Source organism: Symphalangus syndactylus, chromosome 16 (assembly GCF_028878055.3).
Source record: "Symphalangus syndactylus isolate Jambi chromosome 16, NHGRI_mSymSyn1-v2.1_pri, whole genome shotgun sequence".
In the NCBI taxonomy this organism is placed as follows: Eukaryota; Metazoa; Chordata; class Mammalia; order Primates; family Hylobatidae; genus Symphalangus; species Symphalangus syndactylus.
In genome coordinates, this window is record NC_072438.2 from 34,308,190 (window position 1) to 34,330,253 (window position 22,064).

Genomic DNA, 22,064 nt, shown 5'->3' on the forward strand with positions numbered 1-22,064 from the left:
GATGTCTTGGAAGCTAGCAGGTGTTTGCTAAGGTAGTGAGAGAGCACTTCCATCTGAGGAAATAGGAACAGCCCTTAAAGGACTGACAGTTGGGAAATCAGTGAATATAGTTCACTGTGGCTAGGGTGTGTGTGGGGAGGAGGTGTGAGAAGAGGATGTTGTTAACTTGGTGGAGCAACAGCAGGAGATGAATTTGTAGAGATAAGTTGGGTCTACGTTGTGAAGGACCAAGTATGCCCTGCTAAAAAATGTAGACTTCTTGTGTAGGCTGTGAAGAGCCACAGCTGGGAAAGACTTATGTTTTAGAAAGAAATGCTGGAAGATAGATTGGAAAAGGGAGAAATTGGTTCATTCATTCAATAAACATTTATTGAGCACCTACTGTGTGAAAACAACTTAGGTTCTAGGCACTTGGGATACAGATAGTAAAAAAAAGGCAGAAATATCTGCCCTAATGGAGCTTACCGCTTGCAATGTAATGAGATAGATGATATACCAATAAACATAGTAAATAAATTAATCGTACAGTATAATAGAAGGTGACAAATGCTAAGAAGAAAAAGTAGAGTAAGGGAGTTTTGAGAATGCCAGGTGGGAGTGGTCACAATTTAAGTAAGGTGGCAAGAAGCCCAATTTAGAGGTTGTTGCAGTAATTCAAATGAGAAAGACTTGTCTTAGGCTAAATGTGGGACTTTAAAATGGAGAGAAAGTATAGATTGGGAGGACATTTTTTCCTGTCTTTTTTGAACCTTTTTAGCCCGTAAGTATATAAATTTATATTTATATTATAGATACAAATCTATAATGTATTGTTATGGGGTGAAGGACTTTGTAATGACCACCCTGTAAGTGAAACTTTGCCAGCCACACTGGAAACCTCTCCATTTGCCGCATCCCAATCACAAACCCCTCCGTTTCTGATAACATGATATTTATGGTAATCATTTTTCTGCATTTCTTTTTTTTTTTTAGCTGTTCTGTTAGATATTTTATTATTCTTAACTTTTAGTTTCAGGGGCACATTTGCAGGTTTGTTATATAGGTAAATTGTTTGTCACGGGGGTTTGGTGTACAGATTATTTCGTCACCCAGATAGTGTGCATAATACCCAATTGGTAGTTCCATTCCTCATCCTCCTCCCACCCTCTACCCTCAAGTAGGCCCTGGTGTCTATTGTTCCCTTCTTTGTGTCCATGTGTACTCAATGTTCAGTTTCCACTTATAAGTGGGAACATGTGGGTTTCGTTTTTGTGTCCCTGCTCTTAGTTCATTTAGGATAATGGCCTCCAGCTTCATCCATTTTGCTCGACGTGATCTCGTTGTTTTTTATGGCTGTGTAGTATTCCATGGTGTATATGTACCACATTTTCTTTATCCAGTCTACTGTTGGTGGGCATTTAGGTTGATTCCATTTCTTTGCTATTGTGAATAGTGCTGCAATGAACATAGGCATGCATGTGTCTTTATGGTAGAATGATTTATATTCCTTTGGATATATACCAGTAATTGGGATTGCTGGGTCAAATGGTAGTTCTGTTTTAAGTTCTTTGAGAAATCTTCAAACTGCTTTCCCCAATGGCTGAACTAATTTACATTCCCACCAGCAGTGTATAAACGTTCCCTTTTCTCTACAGCCTCCCTGGCATGTTATTTTTTGACTTTTTAATTGAAGACATTCTGACTGGTGTGAAATGGTATCTCATTGCACTTTTGATTTGCATTTCTTTAGTGATTAGTGACATTGAGTATTTTTATATTTTCTGCATTCCTTGATAATTTTATTAATCAAATATATGTCTCTAGACACTATAGCTTAGTCCTGCCTATTTTTTAAATGTCTTTGTCTTTTTTTTTAAGCTATAGGTTTTCTCTCCTTCCTTTCTTTTTCCTTACAGTTTATCAGCTGAAGAACTAGGCTATGTGACTTTAGAATTTCCCATAGCCTGGAGACTTTTCTTATTATAAATTCATGGTATAGCTCAACATGTTCCTCTGCCCTTTGTAGGTCTTATAAGTTGACAGTTGGACCCAGAGGCTTCATCAGACTCAGGTGTTATCCCTTTGGCCTGACAATAGCAGTAGAGTGTTCTTTCATTGAAAACCACATCATGTCTAATTATCTCTTTTGCAATGTTAGTAGCTGTTTTTGCTCAATGCCTAGAATTAGTAATTCATTGGGATTGCAAAGTTGTGATATTCTAATTATATCATATCTGTTTTAGTTATTAGCTAGAATTCTTTTGCAAAGAGTCATTTCCCCTTTTACTGTGTGGATATCCAGTGGTATAGTGCCAATAGGAAAGGCAGCATAAATGCCTTTTTCATTATTTACCAGTGTTTAAGGTAATGAGTTAGTTCCCTAACATTCTCCTTTTTTATTACGCTATCAACATTTCCAGACTTTGGAAAGGGGGCCTTGATTGGTCAGTTTTAAGAATTTATAGGTACTAGATTGCTCCAGTCTCTTCGGATATCACTTGGCTATATTTGAATCAGGCAAAACCCTTCCCTGTTTTAACTTCTGCTCTAAAGTTGGCTCATCATGTGTTCAAGTGTATGTTTGTTGACTACTTTGGGCTTCTTTTGTTTTCACTACCTCAGATAGCCAATTGCTTTCTTCTGCTTCTTCCTGTACAGATGTTGATATCTTACAGGTCTTGTGGCAGTTCGTTTATCCTCAGCTGCTTGTATTTCTGGGGGATAGCTTATCATCTAGTTTTGTTGTGAATATTTTCCAAGGGATTTGGCTTTGCTGTCTAGTTGCTTGGTCTGTTTTTATGTGGAAATCAAGGAGGTTTTTAAAAAAATCTCGCTGCCACCAGTGCCATCTCCCAGAAAGGGATTGAATCATGGAAGAGTTAGTGTGGAATTGAGAATAAATTTGAAGTTTTTAACTTGGAAGATCTGGTAAATGGTAATTTTATTGATGAAGATTTAAAAAATGTAAGAGAAGGAACAAGACAGTAAGTGGAGGATAAGACCAATTTTTGATTTCTTAGGTTTGAAATACTCTATTTGACATCCTCTAATAGAAATTCCTTCTGAAGAAGTATGCTGCTAGAATTTGACAGAGCTAGGTGATGGAACATCAACACTTTGAGAGTAATCAAAGCCATTACAAGTAGGAAAAATTATATTTTTGGTAAAAATTAGTGTGAAAAACCAGTAGAATAGGAAACATGCACTTGAAGATAAAACACTAATAACACAGGCCAGGCGTGGTGGCTCACGCCTGTAATCCCAGCACTTTGGGAGGCTGAGGCGGGTGGATCACCTGAGGTCAGAAGTTCAAGACCAGCCTGGTCAACAAGGTGAAACCCCGTCTCTACTAAATATACAAAAATTAGCCAGGCGTGGTGGCGGGTGCCTGTAATCCCAGCTACTCAGGAGGCTGAGGCAGGAGAATCGCTTGAACCCGGGAGGCAGAGGTTGCAGTGAGCCGAGATTGTGCCATTGCATTCCAGCCTGGGCAACAAGAGCAAAACTTCGTTCCAAAAAATAAAAAAACACAAAACACTAATAACACACATTTATGAACTAGTAGTTTTATGTATTTTCTACAAATATACACAATGCATTTACATTGAGAAGCAATCCAAAGAGGAAGACAATGTGCAAAGATCTATTTACATGGATGCAACTGGTTTTTTAGTCATTAGGTACAGGTGCCATATATATTTAATATAATATCAAGGCAATGAATTTATAAAATCTGAGTATTTTTCCAACTTGAGACCCTAGATAAAGATGATAAGGACTTATAATCTCCAAGTTTTATAATTTTAGTAGACTTTAGTATACTATCACAGATCCTTTAAGAGTTAGTGAGAAAGTCTTCTTTCTTATAAGCTATTCTAGATAGTTCTAAGCTGTATCTTCAAAGAGGATTTTTCAAATAGTATACATTTTTGGACACTCCTTTTTAAACATTTCCTTTGTTCTAAATATCAACCCAAATGATTTACTTTGGATGTCTTTTCCTTCCTTATCTTTCTTTCTTCTTATTATTATTCTTAGGCCAGTCTTCAGAGACCTGAGATAAAACTTGAATCACTGAAAGAAGATATTAAGGAATTCTTTAAAATATCAGGTTTGTAATTTTTTTCCTAATAACTTAAGGCAAAATAAGAAAATGTTTTATTTATTCCTAATTCTTTAAGCCCTCAAGCTTGTACAACCACCTTACTTTGTTGTCGTTGTTCTGTTTTGTTTTGTTTTAGGCTTTTAGCAGCCTGAAGCCATGGTTTTTGGTTTCTGTCTCTAGTGATAAGCAGAAAAGAGAGATGAGGAAAGGGCTTTACTGGCCCAATCAGAAACAGAAACTAAGAAGCTGGGACTATTCTCTCCCTTGGATACCATTACAAGGCAAAATAAATAATATTTTATCCCCAGCCTTCCAATTACTCATTCAAAATTGTGAAAACTATGGCCAAATAGGTTTCTATTTAGGGAGAATTAGAACTATTAGACATTTTAACAAAATGGTGCAAAAATTCAAGAACTCTGTGAGAAAGACTCCTTTGCATTAGTTGGATTTAAATACTGTTTACCTTACTGGTAATATCCTGATGGATAAATACATCCATAAGGTATTAAGTATCTCCTTAGTTAAGTAATTTTTCATTTTACTTTTCAGTTGTGACTTTTTTCCTTTTATGCTTTCACAGAAAATAAAAAGAAAATTCTAACTTTTCATAGAGCAAGAGGAGAGAGAGGTTCCCTAGTCCAACATCTGCATATGGGAACTGAGATGTTAAGTGGTTGACCCAGATAGTTAGCAGCTGAGCTAACTGGTCTGACCATTGGTAACTCACAATAATCTGCCTCTGTCGTCCAGGACTTTGCCAATGAGTTAATTATAACTAGATACTTGTCATCTATCTTCATCAGGTGGCTGTTTTTTGCTGTTCCCTTGGCACATTCCTTATAGCTTTAGTAGTACAACATGTGAAGATGAAGATTGTGACATTCATTGAGCACTTTGATAGTGAAAAAGGAAATGTTCCTCCCAACCTGATAAAATGGTGCAATAATGATATTATTTTAAAATATCATGTTGATGACTTTGCTACCCAGTGTTAGCCAAGGGATATGGTAAGTGTATAGGAAATAATGTTTAATAACGCTTTACATAGGGATTGGCAGTTGACAAAATTCTTTCACAAATAAATATGATGCCAAAGTTTTATTAAAATAAATTTAATTATGATGTATGTTTATTTAAAAACTAGTATGTTCATATATTTTATTCTTTTTTTAAAAAACAGGTTGGGAGAAGAAACTTCAGAATGCTGTTTATAGTGAACTGAGTGTGTGAGTTTTCCCACCTATTTTACAATAGTGTTTTGTTTAGCTATATTTACTTTGTGAGTAACAAAACCAGTATTGTTATATATACTTGTTGTATTATTATTTATCATTAATATTTATACAGCATTTCAAGTAAGTTAATACAATTAAAAATTACTACCGTCTTGCCTGACAAATAATAAGAAATAGGTGTTTTTTTTTTTTGTTTTTTTTTACCACCCACCCACTATTTAATTTTTTTAGTTTTCTTTCTGAGATGGAGTCTCACTCTGTTGCCCAGGCTGGAGTGCAGTGCAATGATCTTGGCTTAACTGAAACCTCTGCCTCCCAGGTTCAAGTGATTTTTGTGCCTCAGCCTCCCAAGTTGCTGGGATTACAGGCCGCTGCCACAACACCTGGCTAATTTTTGTATTTTTAGTAGAGATAGGGTTTCACCATGTTGGCCAGTCTAGTCTCGAACTCCTGACCTCAAGTGATCCACCTGCATTGGCCTCCCAAAGTGCTGGGATTAGAGGTAGGAGATACTGCATCCAGCCCCAACCATTATTTTATATTAACAATTCATTTATCTAGTGTAATTAGGGAATAAGATGTTTCTCTGAAGTTAATATTTCAGATAACTGAAGCTTACTAACATTCTTCTTATTGTTGTCATTTTGGGTATTACACTTTTTTGTGTCTTTATAAGCTGTCCATTCTAAACACGATTATCTTTTTTGTTCTTTGGCAAAATTGGTGTCATTATTAAGAATGTCCATGTTTTTGTTTATTTAGATTTAACATCAGGGTCTATTAAGGTGTATAGAACTGTTTGCCATTTTAAAAAAATGTAGATCCAGAATGTTAGCTTTTGTAGTTTCTTCAACGTTTGTTACTTGTCAATTATTTATTGAATACCTACCATGTGGTAGCACCATACTAAGCACTAAGCATATAGTATAGAACAATAAACACAATTTCTGCCCTCATGGAGTTCATAGTCTAACAGAGTTCCCAAGTCTAATTGCATTCCCATGTCTCCTTTTTTTTTTCCTTTACTGTTATCACTGTATTTATGTCTGTAACATTCTCTAGTGTTTAACATTCCCATTTTCAACTTGACCTTTCCAGTTCGTTAACTGGGAAATGACATAATGCAGCTTACCAGAATTGTTTCTAAAATTAAGAGACTCAGATGAACCCCTATGCACATGTGCTTTAGATACAATTTTTAAAGATTAGCATTTGCTTCTTTGCTTTGCTCAAATCCGTCTTCCCAGTTGGATTTGAATTCTTAAATAATGTTAGATATAAGTGTATCTAATAATTGAAGTTGACTGTGACCATACCTTTAACAGTACTGTGACAGTACCTTTGGCAGTCACCAAAAGAATAGACATTTATCATGACAAGTAAGGTTTTAAATTTACAATATGTACTAAAGGTGCCTGTTGTGTATAATTCCAAACACTGGATTCTCAATCTGAGGTGATATTACTAATATTCCTGAAAATTGTTCTGTGTGACAGACTTGACCTTTTACTTGATAGAGGAGGGACTGTGTTTTATTCATTATCATATTGTTGGCATTCTGTACAATAGAACTTTAAGTATATATTTTCTGAATAACTCGTTGGGATTTTTTTAAGGAGTCCAGTGATATTATTTTTATTCCTCACTTGGGTTCTGAACAAATTAAGAAACAAGATAAAACAAAAAAGCAGATGGGAGATCAAAATTACACTTTTATTACTGATAAAGACTAGATAGGAGGACATAGCTTAGTATGAGAGCAAAATTAGTCTTTCAACTGAACTCCAGAATTAAATAGATTTAACCTTCCAGTCAAATAGCATTGGATCAGGGGCAGTATGTTCAGTTTATTCTTCTCAAATTTAAAAGTTGAATAAGGCATTAAACCTCTTCTGTAGTGTACTGAGTTAAGCCTTAGAGAGAGTCCAAGAATGTTACAGTAATGGAACTCTTTTCACATGGAAGTGCACATCAGGGATGGGGAAGAAACATTTCCCCTAACATAAGTCAAAAGAATAAAGAAGACTTAGTGTATTCTGTTGCATTTTTCATTGGCAGCAACTGTTAGATGGATGAATAAGGAAAGCAAAAAGGAAAGTATGAATATTCATTAGGTAATATTAAACAACGGGAGATAAAAAATACACATCCTCATGCCTAATAGAGGTATAGAACACATGAGCTATACCGACTATACAGACTGAAAACAGCACGCTTCGTTTTACTTGTTTTAGTAAGCATTACAAAGATTTTAGTCAGTTTCTTATTTAACAAATACACTAGAAAATTTTCTGTATTTTGTCATTTACATGAAATTTTAAACTAGTCTAGGTTAGCGCTCTCCATTTCAGATTGCATACTTTAATTATCTTTTCCATTCATTTAAAACAATTAGTTATATATTTATTATTGTGTTAATAACTATTTAGTATTATATTAATGATAATTTACAGTGATTGAATGCTTATTTTATGCCAACACTTTATATGCATTGGCGTAGTCAATATAATCTTCATTACAACCCTATGAAGTAAAATTTATTATGATCACCATTTTACGGAAGAGGAAAATGAGGCTTAAACCATGTTTTAGTTTGTCTTGTGATGCTATAACAGAATACCTGAGATTGGGTAATTTATAATAAACAGAAATTTATTGGCTCACAATTCTGGAGGCTGGGAAGTCCAATATCAAGGTGCCAGCATCTGGTGAGAGCCTTCTTGCTGCATCATCCCATGGCAGAAGGTGAGAGGTCAAGAGGGGGTTTAACCCACCCTTTTATAATGGCACCAATCCCACCCATGTAGGTGAAGCCCTTATGGCCTAATCACTTCTGAAAGATCCCACCTCTTAATACTGTTACAATCGCAAATTTTAACATGAGTTTTGGAAAGGACAAACATTCAAACCATGGCAGAACACTTAAGTAACTTGTTGAAGATCATATAGCTAGCAAATGGCAGTGCTAGGGCTTAACCTCCAGCTATATGATTCCAAAGCCCATGCATTTTACTACGTCTCACATAGGTCTGTGTCTTATCTCTTAACTGGATTAAAAATGTTCTGGAACAAAAATTGTGTCTTACATTTCTTTCATATTTCCTATAGCATCAAATAGATGACATTGAGTCAGCAAATAGTTATTGAGCCACCTACCAATGCTAACACATGACAAATATTTGTTGAATTGAGGAGACAGTGCAATTATTAGTCTTAGTCTTACTGTATTTAAGACAATCTTTACATGCAAAATGAAAATAGGTCAGTTTATTTCTGTGTCTTAGTCTTCATTGTACTTTGTACAGAGTAGTTTATAAGAAATTAGATGACCTATTCTTTTTCCCTCAAAGAACATAAAGAAGTACATAAACCTTAACAATCTTATTCTATATGTGCATGTTATAAAAACATATAGCATAGTTTGCTGTTATAGTAGATACATCCAAATGTCTACCATACCTTAGAGAGTTATGAGTGTCAAACAGTAGTGGGCCTAAAATGGAAGGATGTTAGATAATGGATACCTTACCCTAGACCACAGATTTGGGTAAGTCTTTGTACACATTCATGGCTTTCACTGGGAGAATGCTCAAGCAGTAGACCTGGGTACCTCTGAAACATCCTAAATGTACAGTTCTTCTTTGCCCTCTTAGTTTGAAATGCTACTGTATGTTTGCTATTGTGCACAGAACCAGGTGCTGTTGATAATGAACAGGCTAGACAGTCTTTGTCTCCTGGAACTTACATCCCAGTTGGGCATACAGACTTTAAAGAGGCAATTACAGTGCAGTAAAATAAGTGCAACGATTAGGGAAATACAAGGAACACATAAGGCCGGCATTTAACTTAGATTTGGGGATGCCATGGTGGCTTACCAAAGGAAGCAATATCCAGGCTGAGATCAGAAAGCTAAGCTAGAGTTTGTCAGGGAGAAAGAGTAGAGAAGAAAAGCACTTTAGGCAGAAGGGAATAGCAGGCTCAGAGATTTAGAAGTGGAAAAGAGTGTGGTGCAAACGTGGTAGAAAAGTTTGTATGGCTGAATGGTAGCAGGTGAAGGGAGCATGGCTAAGGATGATTCTAGATTTATAAACAGGATTGTGCTTCTTAAGACTTTGTAGACTGGATCCTAAAAGCATTTGGGTGCCATTTTAAAATTATAAGTAAAATATTAACATGATCAAATTTGCATTTTATTCATTCAACAATATATTTGTTATCTACTGTGTACCAGGCATTATGCTAGATGCTGGAATTACAATTACTGGTGAATAAGGAAGACATCACTTCTGGCCAACATCCAGGCAAATTGGTGAATAGGTTGAAAACAGTCTGGAAGCACTTAGGAACCTGCTGGATAAATGTAGGCAAGGAGTAATGGTTGCCTAAAATAGTTTACTGTCAGTAGGTACATCATCTTAAGTTATTTAGGGAGACTTGGGGGACAAGAAAAAATAGAGTCAAGTGTGCTGTATAAGTTTCTGTGCATTTTTCCTATCTGGCAACTCTTATCTCTGCATATTACTAAATGTAAGCTCCATGAGGGCAGATATTTTAGCCAGTTTTGTTCACTTCTGTATCTCTTTTATATTGTGTAGGTTGTCATTAAATATTTCTGAAAAAATAAATATCTAACTTGATTTTGGTCTTAATATGAATGACTTTCAAGTTGCCTCCTCTTGTTACCTGTATTTTGGATACCTTTCTTTGATCATTAACTATTAAGATCATCAGTAAAGTCTGTCCAATTTTAATCCTAAATTTTTTTTTTTTTTTTTTTGAGATGGAGTCTTGCTCTGTTGCCCAGGTTGGAGTGCAGTGGTGCAGTCTCGGCTCACTGCAAGCTCCACCTTCCAGGTTCACGCCATTCTCCTCCCTCAGCCTCCCGAGTAGCTGGGACTACAGGCATGCGCCACCACGCCAGGCTAATTTTTTTGTATTTTTAGTAGAGACGGGGTTTCACCATGTTAGCCAGGATGGTCTCGAGCTCCTGACCTCATGATCCACCCGCTTCGGCCTCCCGAAGTGCTGGGATTACAGGCGTGAGCCACCGCGCCTGGCCTTAATCCTAAATTTCTAAGCTTTATTAAATTTAGACATAATTACCATTAAAAGTGGAAGCAAATGGCATATTGGACAATGTGAGATAGTTTTTAAACTATCTTACATATAAGACAAGAAATATCAAGGTATCTAGAGACTTAACTTTTTTTTCATTTGTGAATGAGAAAGGTACATGAAATGTAGATTTTAGTAGAAAAATAATTTGCCAGAAATAATCAATTTGTGAAACTGTCTTATAGATTAGGTGGGATAGGTTGCCTTTCTCTATTCCAGCAATGTTTCTATGGACAGTTTAGCCTTTTACATGTAGGCTCCAGGACAGATGCAAGTGGTTTCGAATATTATTAACCTTTTACATGCTTTTGTCCTACTTTGTACCAGGAATTTCTTGAGAATTCAGTCTATGGTTCTTGATTATTGGAACATGACTGTTTTGCTGTAGGTACAAGTCTGATGACTAATTTCAAGAGGAGTTATATATTGTGAAATGGATTGGAATCTCCAAATAAATATTGAACCATCATGTCTTCCTACTGCCTTTTCTATCTGTGATTTCATACCACTCTGCACTTCAGTCATTATGTTCCAGTGGCCCTGACTTTTTCTGATCCTTAAACATTTCAAGCATTACCTCCTCAGAATTCTTGTGCTTGCCATCCCTCTGCTTGGAATATTCTTCCCCCAGATCTTTGCATGGTTGGCTCCTTCACACTGATGTCTTGGTTTAAGTATAAAATCCCCTAAGAGGACTTCACTGACCTCCAAATTTATTGTGTCTTATTACCCTGCTTTCATTTTTTCACGGCACTTATTACAATCTGATATTATTTTATTTGTATGTGTTTGTGATTATTGGCTTTCTTCATGAGAATGTTACGTCCATGAGAACAGAGAATGTTACCTCAATCACCACCTTATACTTAGTACCTAGAATGGCCCAAGTATTTGTTGACTAAATCAATCTATTTTCTTAATAAAAACAATATATTTTGAATATAAAATGAAATGTTACTGGAAAAACAGTTTATAACATGGACTACGGAGGTAAGTAATATCTAACCAAGAGAATAATGTGTGATATTTAGCTGCCTCTTTTTGCTCCTAGGTTTCCTTTACCTAGTCATCCTGCTGCACCTCCTGAACATCTTAAAGAACCTTTGGTATACATGAGGAAAGCACAGGTTGGCTATTGTTCCATTTCATTTTATTTTTTCATGCCAAGTTATGTAATACAGAGCAAAAGATCATTATTGATGTCAGGAGTATGTATTATTAATTATGAAATACTGGGGTAGAACCACTAAATTTATGTTAATGGTATTTGTACATTCTCCCATTTTATTTTCAGTAACCAAGGATCATACCTATTTAACTATGGCAACCCTGGGAAAAATGGGGTAGAAGGGGAAAAAATCATCTACTATACTGGCCTGCAATTTAAAATATGGTACAAGTATAATGTGGCAATCTATTCTTCATGGCCTGTGATATTAAAGGAATGAAATGTGAATGAACTGACACCCTCTTTCCTTAAAATTTTGGCCTTTGAAACCAGTGTTATTGAAAGTGTATTTAAAATATATTTGTTCTCACAGTAGGCTGTCACCTATTAATTGTATGCTGTTATAGAACTCTGATAAGCCTGCTATCAAAATGGGTTGGCAAAAAACTAAGAATAAAATGACAAAATAAAATAATTTAAGCATAAAGACTATGAATAGTTGTTAAAATGGAAGCTCAAGAGGTTCTAGCGCATGCCCCTAGCTCTTTTAATTGTCCTTCATCTCAGCATAGCCTCACTCACCTCCCCTCAGTCCAGTCCTGTCCATAAGCCTTCCTCACAGTGCTGGTTGAACAGGATTCTGTGACTGCCACTGCTGAGGCACGTAATGAGCACCACAGTCAGTCGACCATCATTCTTCAGCATAGCCTCAGAGATGGATTTTTAAAACCTTTTTTGGTATGAAATATTTCAAAGGTACCTCAAAGAACTCCCACGAACCCATCACTCAGCTTCCACAGTTATCATCATGGTTCTTCTGCTCTTGAAAATTTTCTGCAGAGTCATCACATTCCACAACAGTGGAAATTAGGCACTTTTTTTCAACTTTTATTTTTATTAAAAAAAATCATCAAAATTAGATGGTGAAAAGAAGCAATATAAATAAAAACCTTGGAGATATTTGAGGAAGTATATATTTCTATCTCTAGGTGGTATCTTTTAGGGCTGGAAATCAGTTAATGTTTATTTATCAATTTGTCATAAAGCATAATAAATAATACGTATTTGAAAAAATTGTGGGGTTTTTTTGTTATAAAGATTTAAACTCAATAAAATAAAACTAAGAAGGTTGGGCCTGAATATTTTTTAGTGAAATTGAAAATTTCTAAACAGTATAGAGAAAGTATCAGTTTTTACATACTAGGTGTAAGAAACAAAACATAAAGGTTTTTTTTTTTAATCATGACTGAAAAGAAGAGATAGAGAGGTAAATAATAAGTCCACTCTTAGAGCTTACTGCTAGTTGCTGAGAATATATGTGAGTGATAGGTACATGTATGATACTCCTCTCTTTTCTTTCTGGACTTTCCCATATATATCAGGGATCTGCAAACTACAGCCCCTGGGCCAAATCCAACCTGCCACCTATTTTTATGGGGTTGGCAAACTAGGAATTTAATTTCTACTTTTTACATTTTTAAGTGGTTGAAAAATCAAAATAAGCATAATCTTGTGACACATGAAAACTATATGAATCACTAAGATATGTTTTATTGGAAAATAGTCATGTTCATTCATTTGCATATTGGTTGTTGCTGCTTTTGCACAACAGTGACAGCCTGAAGTGGTTGCGATAGAGACCCATGGACTGCAAAGCCTAAAATATTTACTATCTTCCCTTTCATACAAGGTTTGCCAATCCCTGCACTAAATTATTCATTCTTCAATAGCAGAGATTGTGCTTTTTATCCCCAGCATCTAGCATAGTACCCAGCCCACAGAACACTCTTGATAAGGTTTGCTGAGCTAATTGATTCTTTAACCATGGCCATACTGATTACCTCCCCTATCAGTAAGTGTCTACCTGTCTTTCTATATTTGTTCTTTTTGAGACACTTAGTTGCTTAGCTCCCTATTTTGGGGGGCAATTCTCTCTTCTTTCCATGAAAGCTACCTAGTCTGGATCACATGACTTGTATTGCATCATGTTCTTCCTTACGTTTCATAATCTCTTCCCCAACAGACTTCTGTTCTGTCTGCCATTCTACTCCTTAGTCTAAGGCTACTTTTACTGTTTACTTTCTCTCTTCTCCCAAACTTTTTGACCACTTCAAGAGAAAATCTTGTAATTTCTGTGTTAACCATTATCTAGTCTCAATTCATTTATTTAACTTCCAGTGGATTCTTTTTGCTGTCTGCTAATATTATATTTGTTACTCATTGTCTGTCTTCCATTTAGGTTGTTCTAAAACTTTTTCATGCTTGTGTGGCCCGTAATTCAACCTCTGTCTCACTCATTTTAAGCATTTCTCACTTACATTTTATAAAGAATATTCAGGTTATCTCATTCAAGCTTCCACAGCTTCCTTCTTTTTTGTTGCCACATCTCTTTTTGCTCCAATCCTCTGAGATCAACTGTCTGCTGCACATTTTTTTTCTGTGAGATCAAACTTAGCATGTCTAAAACTGTTTAAGTTCTTTTTAAAATGACCATCTCTTCCTGACCTTCCTGTTTTTGTTACTAGTGATCAAGTGCTATATATTATTTCTTCCCATAGTCTTATAATCTCCTCTTTCTTTTCATTACCAAGGCTGTTACCATAGTAGTCACAATAATGATGATGATGGTGATAATGCTGATAATGTTGCCTTTTATTGTTTATTTTAGACATTGTGCTTTAATTCACATCCTTATCTTATTTTTATACCTCCCAACTTTCAGTCTATCTCTCCCAATCTCCTTAGGTACTCTCAATACTATTAACTTTAATTATAAGCAGACGAACCCTTATAGCTCACTGCCTTTTAACAGACCTTCAGTGATTATTCCCAGTTGCCTAAAAAATGAAGTTCCGATTCCAGAGCCCAGCATTTAAGAATTTTTACTATCTGTCCTCAGCCTTCCCCTTCCACTTTGTCAGTCTCTGCTGTCTTATAACTGTCCTATGTGCCTGTCCAAGTGAATCATTTTGCCTTTCCCTCTTGCATCATTAACACTTATTTTCCTGTCCTGGAAAGCCCTTTCTCCCTGTTTTGTGTTACAGAAATCCTATCTATTTTGTGAGGGTCAGCTCAGATGGCATCTCTTCTCTGATGTTATTATTGATTATCCCTGTTGAAAGGGATCTCTCTCTTGAACTCTGTTGAATAGCTCCCTGTTGTTTTATGGCCCTTAGCACAAATTGCAATTTATTATAGTAATTGATTTTTTTTATTTTTATTTTTTGAGACTGAGTCTTGTTTTATCGCCCAGGCTGGAGTGCAGTGGTATGATCTCAGGCTCACTGCAACCTCAGCCTCTCAAAGTGCTGGGATTACAGGCATGAGCCACTGTGCCCGGCCTATTATAGTAATTTCTGTATACATCTTTCTGACATTTATTATATGTCTTTTGAAAGAAGTAACAGTTTAAAAACATTTTTACATAACTGCTGCATCTAGTACACTGGACTTTATGTAGCAGGAGCTTAGTAACTTTATGTTGGATTGATAGTAAAGGAGTTAGCCATCTATTTTCCCAATTATTACACTATTTATTTTAAGGATATTTACTGAATACCTACTCAGTAGAAGATTCTATGCTGCAGAAATTCAGAAATAAATTAGATACAGATTCTGCCTTCAAGTAATTGCAAGGTTTAGTAATTGAAATAAGACTTGGACACTAGATGTAATACAAAGTAAAAAGTGCTGTGTGACTAGCGGGAAGTGACTAGGAAGTTTCGTCCGCGCACTGGGAAGGAGTAGTATACAAGTGGTTTCTTACCAGGTTATTCTTTGCCCTTTTTAATGAAAAAGAAGCTTTAAAAATCCAGTTAGTGTTTCCTTTCACTTTGTATTCAGTAAGACATGGGCAGAAAATATTTTGAATTGTACCCTGGAAAAATTCAATTCATTTTTTTTTCAATTAAAGTTTTATGAATTACTTTAACTTCACTTAGCTCTTGATCGTGTCTTCAGAGTTGGGTTATAAATCAGCTTCGTGCAGTTTCTGGCAAGCTACACTGGTACTTAATTTTCTGGGCTCATGAGGTTATGAAGCTTGTTATTCTCTATCAGCATTTCCCAGAATGTTTTCTGCTAAATACTAACCTTGAGGGATGCTCCACACAAAAGGGTTCCTTGGACAAGGAAGTTTGCAAATTGAGGAACACTGCTTTCCTTTTGATGACTCACAATTTGTTTTACTATTTTTGCTGGACTTCATATTTTGGAAGAGTTTTGAGAAGTTAGCACAGAGTTCTTATAGATCTCATACCCAGTTTCCCTTATTATTAACATCTTAACATTAGTATGGTACATTTGTTATAATTAATGAGCCATATTGGTTGATACATTATTATGAACTGAAGTCCATAGTTTATTCGGACTTCCTTAGTTGTAACCTAATGTCCTTGTTCTGACCTGGGATCCCATCCAGGACACCACATTACATTTGGTTGTCATGTCTCTGTAGACTCTCTTGGCTATGACAGTTTATCAGACTTTCCTTGTTTTTGATGACTTTGGCAGTTTTGAGAAGTACCGTTCAGATATTTTGTAGAGTATCCCTCTCTTGGAATTTATCAGATGTTTTCTCATGATTAGACTGGGATTGTGGGTTTTTTGGAGGAAGATCCCAGATGTAAAGTGCCATTTACATTTATCACATCATATCAGGGTACATACTATTAGCATGATTTATCACTGTTGGTGTTAACCCTGATCATCTGACTGAGGTAGTATTTGTGAGGCTTTTCCACTGTAATGTTACTCTTTTTCCCTCTTTCCATACTGTACTCTTTGGAAGGAAGTCACTACATATAGACCATACTTAAGGAGTGGAGAATTATGTTCCACCTCTTTGAGGGAGGGGTATCTACATAAATTATTTGGAATTTTTCTGCATGAAAGAGTTTCTCTCCTTCCCCATTTATTTATATATTCAATTATTTATTTATGTCAGTATGGACTCAAGGATATTCATTTTCTACTTTGAGTTTTAATATTTTTTAATTTTGTTGCTCACAATTTATTTCGGCATGTTAAAGGTTTGGAGAAGTTCTGCAGGAAAGAAACCTGTTTAATTTTATTTAATCCAGTGTTGTTCAAGCTTACTGATCATGAAACCCTATTTTCATGTAAAATACCTTGGGAACTACTTTGCTATGCCTTTCAGTGAAAGCTGTATTTGAAGATATACAGCGTGATAAATATAAGTGCATGAGTTTTCTTGTGAAACAATACTAATAAGCATATAGATCCCTAATTATATCCTAGGTACCATTCTAGTGCTATACATGTACTCACTCATTTAATATTCATGATAACCCTGTGAGGTGGGTTACCAATGTGGTCTTAGGTCTCACTTTACAAAATGAGAAAGTGGTAGAGCTGAGATTTGAACCTGGTCAGCCTGGCTCCAGAATTTACATTACCTGATATTCAGTCTGTTTATCTAGCTCAGAAATGCTCAGGCAAACTCAAGATGTACTATGTGGTTGAATTTATTCTGTTCTCTATCAGTCCAGTAACCTTGGCAAAAATGATAATTTTGTTAATTTTGCATTACTTCAGTTCTCACGCCCTTCCTAATGGTCTTTTTGCCTTCTATACTGTCACTCCATTTCCTAAAATTTCCAATACCTTGAGGATACAGCTCAAATTCTTTATTATGGCTCACAAAGCTAGAAATGATCTAGCTTTGTCTCATCTCTTGCCTTCTCACACCGTTCTTCCCCAACCTGCCATGCACATACTTTCTCTCTCTCTAATCATACTTGACCTCTTCCACTTGTTGCAATAGGAGAACTTTTGCTTATGCCACTGCGTCTGTTTGAAACTGCCTCCTCTCATCCCATATATTTCTGGCTATACTTGAAACTGCCTCCTCTCATCCCATATGTTTCTGGGTGTACTTGAAACTGCCTCCTCTCATCCCATATATTTCTGGCTAGCTTCTGCACATCATTTATGTTATCAAGTGAGATGATAGATTGTTTAGGATGGCTCTCTAACTCCCAGATCTCAGATACTCAGGTACTTTTCCTGTCTCATCCATCCTCCACATGAGAGGCCCCCTATACTTCTCTACTATAATACTTGGGTTGTTCATATCATCATTTAGATTATTTAGTCTCTGTGAAGTAGGACCTGAGTCTCTCTTTTCACCACTGTATCTCCAACATCTAGCACAGTCTCCAGCCCATAGTAGATAATAGATATTTTTAAAAAATTATGAATGAATAGCATAAACAAAAAATAGAGAATATTCCTAGAAAATATTCAGACCCTTTGACTTAGTAATTCCACTTCTAGAACCTTGTATAAAAGAAAGAATCAGAAACTTATGTTTGTAATAATAGTAAAAAATTTAAAAGAATCTAAATGAATAACAGTAGAGCTTGCTTAAATATGACATGCTGTTTCTGAAAGAAACAATGTTATATAGGCATCAAAAACGTCCATTTTTGAAGAATTATAATGAATAGGAAAAGGCATACATTATAAACTTATATGGAGAAAGCAAAATATAAAACAATATAATTTCAGTTTAATCCAAAATATATGTGTTTTTATGTCTCAATTACACACATATACATGCATAGAAAAATGAAAGAAAAAATATTAATATTGGTTGTTTTTGTTTGATATATTATTTTTATAATCAGAGAAGAATTACTAAAATGTTTTTCTATTAGATAGCTGGGTTATAATTAGTTTTTTTTGTCGGAGTGAATAAAATAGTTTTCTGATTTTATAATTTCATAAGTTTTTTTACATGCTATTTGTTTAATATATGGTTTAAAAGACATTTTGTTTACCTTCATTGTTATTAAAAAGTAGTAATGCTATACTAATTTAAAAAAATCAGTATAATCATCAATCTTTTATAATTTTTTGCTTCTCATACTTAGAAATTGCTTTATTTATGAAATTCCTGAAATCCTTTGAGTCAATACCATAGATTCCAATTATTAGGGAAATTTACTTGAAGGCAACAATAATTTCATTTAGAGAGGATATAGGTTTGGGTAAAAGGTAGATGTCTTCCTATCTGAACATTTTAAATGTTAAGAACCATTCACTTTCCTTTTGAATAACATGAAAGCTTTGAATTTATTTTGTAAGTCTTTTGGGTAGAAACCATCTATTTATTTATTTTGGGGTGCTAAATGTACATTGAAATTATTAAATAATAGCACAGGCATAATCATGATTTTTTTTTTGGCATTTCTTCTAAGACTTAGGGCCTAATTATCCACCTCCACGAATAGGACCTGAGAAAAATTGTGTCTATAAAACTGGAGCTAGAGTGGACCTCAGGTTTATCCAGTCTAAACTCTGGCAAGTGTTCACTTCTCATCTCCTTTTGCTCCAGGACTTCTGGAATCAAGGAGCTCATAATTTCACTGAGTTAAGTTATATTTGAGGTAAATATTTCTACTTTTGCAAAGTGTCTTTTTCATATTAAATGGTCATCTGCTCCTTACTACATTTACTCACTTGTCCTCCTTTTGTGCTTAGCACATAGACAGCATTCAGTATATTAATATATTAGTCAGTGAGTCAGTGAGTGAACAAAGGAATGAATGGATACCACTTAATTAAGATTAGAGTTCTTGAGGAAACCTAAAGGATGGCCAAGCTTGAAAGCAGCTGCTTGCTTCTTCATCTTGGATTTCCCCTCATTGTCAGGAAATTCTATTCCTGTTTCTGGTAACTATGGAACTGACTCCTTTGACCATCCAAGATTTCAATGGAAATGACTTCACTTACCATCTGACTGAAGTTCTTGCAAGAGATACCTTGGAAAAGACCTCTCCACCTTGACATAGTGTTATAGATATGGGACAGAGGATAGACATGGCCAGCAACTGGGGTCACTTTTCTTTCCTTATTTTTAGGATTTTCAAGGAAGTGGTATATGTTCAATTGACAATGTTCAAGTTTAGCCATATCTAGCTTTTCTGTTTGCTCATTCTTTCATGTTTTTTTCTGTAGTTTATGACATATGGACTGATACAGATCTTATGAACTTTTTGCAAACTATCTCTGTCCCATATTATTTGTATATCTGTCTTATCCTCCTGACTTCCACCACGAAAGTGATGTGTTTCTTAGTGACAGGAATGCTGTTTTATTCATCTTTAGTGGCATGTATTTTATAGGTGGCTAATAAATATTTGCTAAATCAATGTAGTTTCATCATTTAAAATCTCAGATAATATACCTCATTTCCCCCATTCTAGTTATTAAAAAACCCCATTTTTCTGAATTGGACATGCTCTTTTTTTCTTTCCTCAATGCTTAGTCATAGTATTTCTCTGTTCTGGGTCATTTCTAAGTTCCTGCTTTAATTGTATAGCTCAGAAAAAAATGGTAATCAAATAAGTTTTTATTATTATTATTACTATTATACTTTAAGTTTTAGGGTACATGTGCACAATACGCAGGTTTGTTACATATGTATCCATGTGCCATGTTGGTGTGCTGCACCCATTAACTCGTCATTTAGCATTAGGTATATCTCCTAATGCTGTCCCTCCCCCCTCCCCCCACCTCACAACAGTCCCCGGAGTGTGATGTTTCCCTTCCTGTGTCCATGTGTTCTCATTGTTGAATTCCCACCTATGAGTGAGAACATGCAGTGTTTGGTTTTTTGTCTTTGCGATAGTTTACTGAGAATGATGGTTTCCAGTTTCATCCATGTCCCTACAAAGGACATGAACTCATCATTTTTTATGGCTGCATGGTATTCCATGGTGTATAGTGCCACATTTTCTTAATCCAATCTATCATTGTTGGACATTTGGGTTGGTTCCAAGTCTTTGCTATTGTGAATAGTGCCGCAATAAACATACGTGTGCATGTGTCTTTATAGCAGCATGATTTATAGTCCTTTGGGTATATACCCAGTAATGATGGCTGGGTCAAATGGTATTCCTAGTTCTAGATCCCTGAGGAATTGCCACACTGACTTCCACAATGGTTGAACTAGTTTACAGTCCCACCAACAGTGTAAAAGTATTCCTATTTCTCCATATCCTCTCCAGCACCTGTTGTTTCCTGGCTTTTTAATGATGGCCATTCTAACTGGTGTGAGATGGTATCTCATTGTGGTTTTGATTTGCATTTCTCTGATGGCCAGTGATGATGAGCATTTTTTCATGTGTTTTTTGGCTGCATAAATGTCTTTTTTTGAGAAGTGTCTGTTCATGTCCTTTGCCCACTTTTTGATGGGGTTGTTTGTTTTTTTCTTGTAAATTTGTTTGAGTTCATTGTAGATTCTGGATATTAGCCCTTTGTCAGATGAGTAGGTTGCGAAAATTTTCTCCCATTTTGTAGGTTGCCTGTTCACTCTGATGGTAGTTTCTTTTGCTGTGCAGGAGCTCTTTAGTTTAATTAGATCCCATTTGTCAATTTTGGCTTTTGTTGCCATTGCTTTTGGTGTTTTAGACATGAAGTCCTTGCCCATGCCTATGTCCTGAATGGTATTGCCTAGGTTTTCTTCTAGGGTTTTTATGGTTTCAGGTCTAACATGTACGTCTTTAATCCATCTTGAATTAATTTTTGTATAAGGTGTAAGGAAGGGATCCAGTTTCAGCTTTCTACGTATGGGTAGCCAGTTTTCCCAGCACCATTTATTAAATAGGGAATCCTTTTCCCATTGCTTGTTTTTGTCAGGTTTGTCAAAGATCAGATAGTTGTAGATATGCGGCATTATTTCTGAGGGCTCCGTTCTGATCCATTGATCTATGTCTCTGTTGTGGTACCGGTACCATGCTGTTTTGGTTACTGTAGCCTTGTAGTATAGTTTGAAGTCAGGTAGCGTGATGCCTCCAGCTTTGTTCTTTTGGCTTAGGATTGACTTGGCGATGCGGGCTCTTTTTTGGTTCCATATGAACTTTAAAGTAGTTTTTTCCAATTCTGTGAAGAAAGTCATTGGTAGCTTGATGGGGATGGCATTGAATCTATAAATTACCTTGGGCAGTATGGCCATTTTCACGATATTGATTCTTCTAACCCATGAGCATGGAATGTTCTTCCATTTGTTTGTATCCTCTTTTATTTCATTGAGCAGTGGTTTGTAGTTCTCCTTGAAGAGGTCCTTCACATCCCTTGTAAGTTGGATTCCTAGGTATTTTATTCTCTTTGAAGCAATTGTGAATGGGAGTTCACTCATGATTTGGCTCTCTGTTTGTCTGTGATTGGTGTACAAGAATGCTTGTGATTTTTGTACACTGATTGTGTATCCTGCGACTTTGCTGAAGTTGCTTATCAGCTTAAGGAGATTTTGGGCTGAGATGTTGGGGTTTTCTAGATATAAAATCATGTCATCTGCAAACAGGGACAATTTTACTTCCTCTTTTCCTAATTGAATACCCTTTATTTCCTTCTCCTGCCTGATTGCCCTGGCCAGAACTTCTAGCAATATGTTGAATAGGAGTGGTGAGAGAAGGCATCCCTGTCTTGTGCC

The 22,064-nt window shown here is 35.7% G+C and overlaps 1 protein-coding gene across 10 annotated transcripts in view; it reads left to right on the plus strand.

Moving 5' to 3' along the window:
- Nucleotides 1-22,064, plus strand: part of TBC1D19 (TBC1 domain family member 19) — a 277,728-nt gene that overhangs the window by 13,709 nt on the left and 241,955 nt on the right. For 9 of the 10 annotated variants that reach the window (XR_010116325.1, XR_010116326.1, XR_010116329.1 and 6 more), the window contains exons 2-4: nucleotides 4,018-4,090; nucleotides 5,268-5,313; nucleotides 11,489-11,564. The exons of the other annotated variant lie outside the window; for it this stretch is intronic. Coding sequence is in view for 4 of the 9 variants with exons in the window: in XM_055245489.2 (XP_055101464.1) it covers nucleotides 4,018-4,090; nucleotides 5,268-5,313; nucleotides 11,489-11,564 (195 nt within the window). In the remaining 5 variants the exon portion in view is untranslated. The remainder of the gene's footprint in view (nucleotides 1-4,017; nucleotides 4,091-5,267; nucleotides 5,314-11,488; nucleotides 11,565-22,064) is intronic. 10 annotated transcript variants of the gene reach the window in all.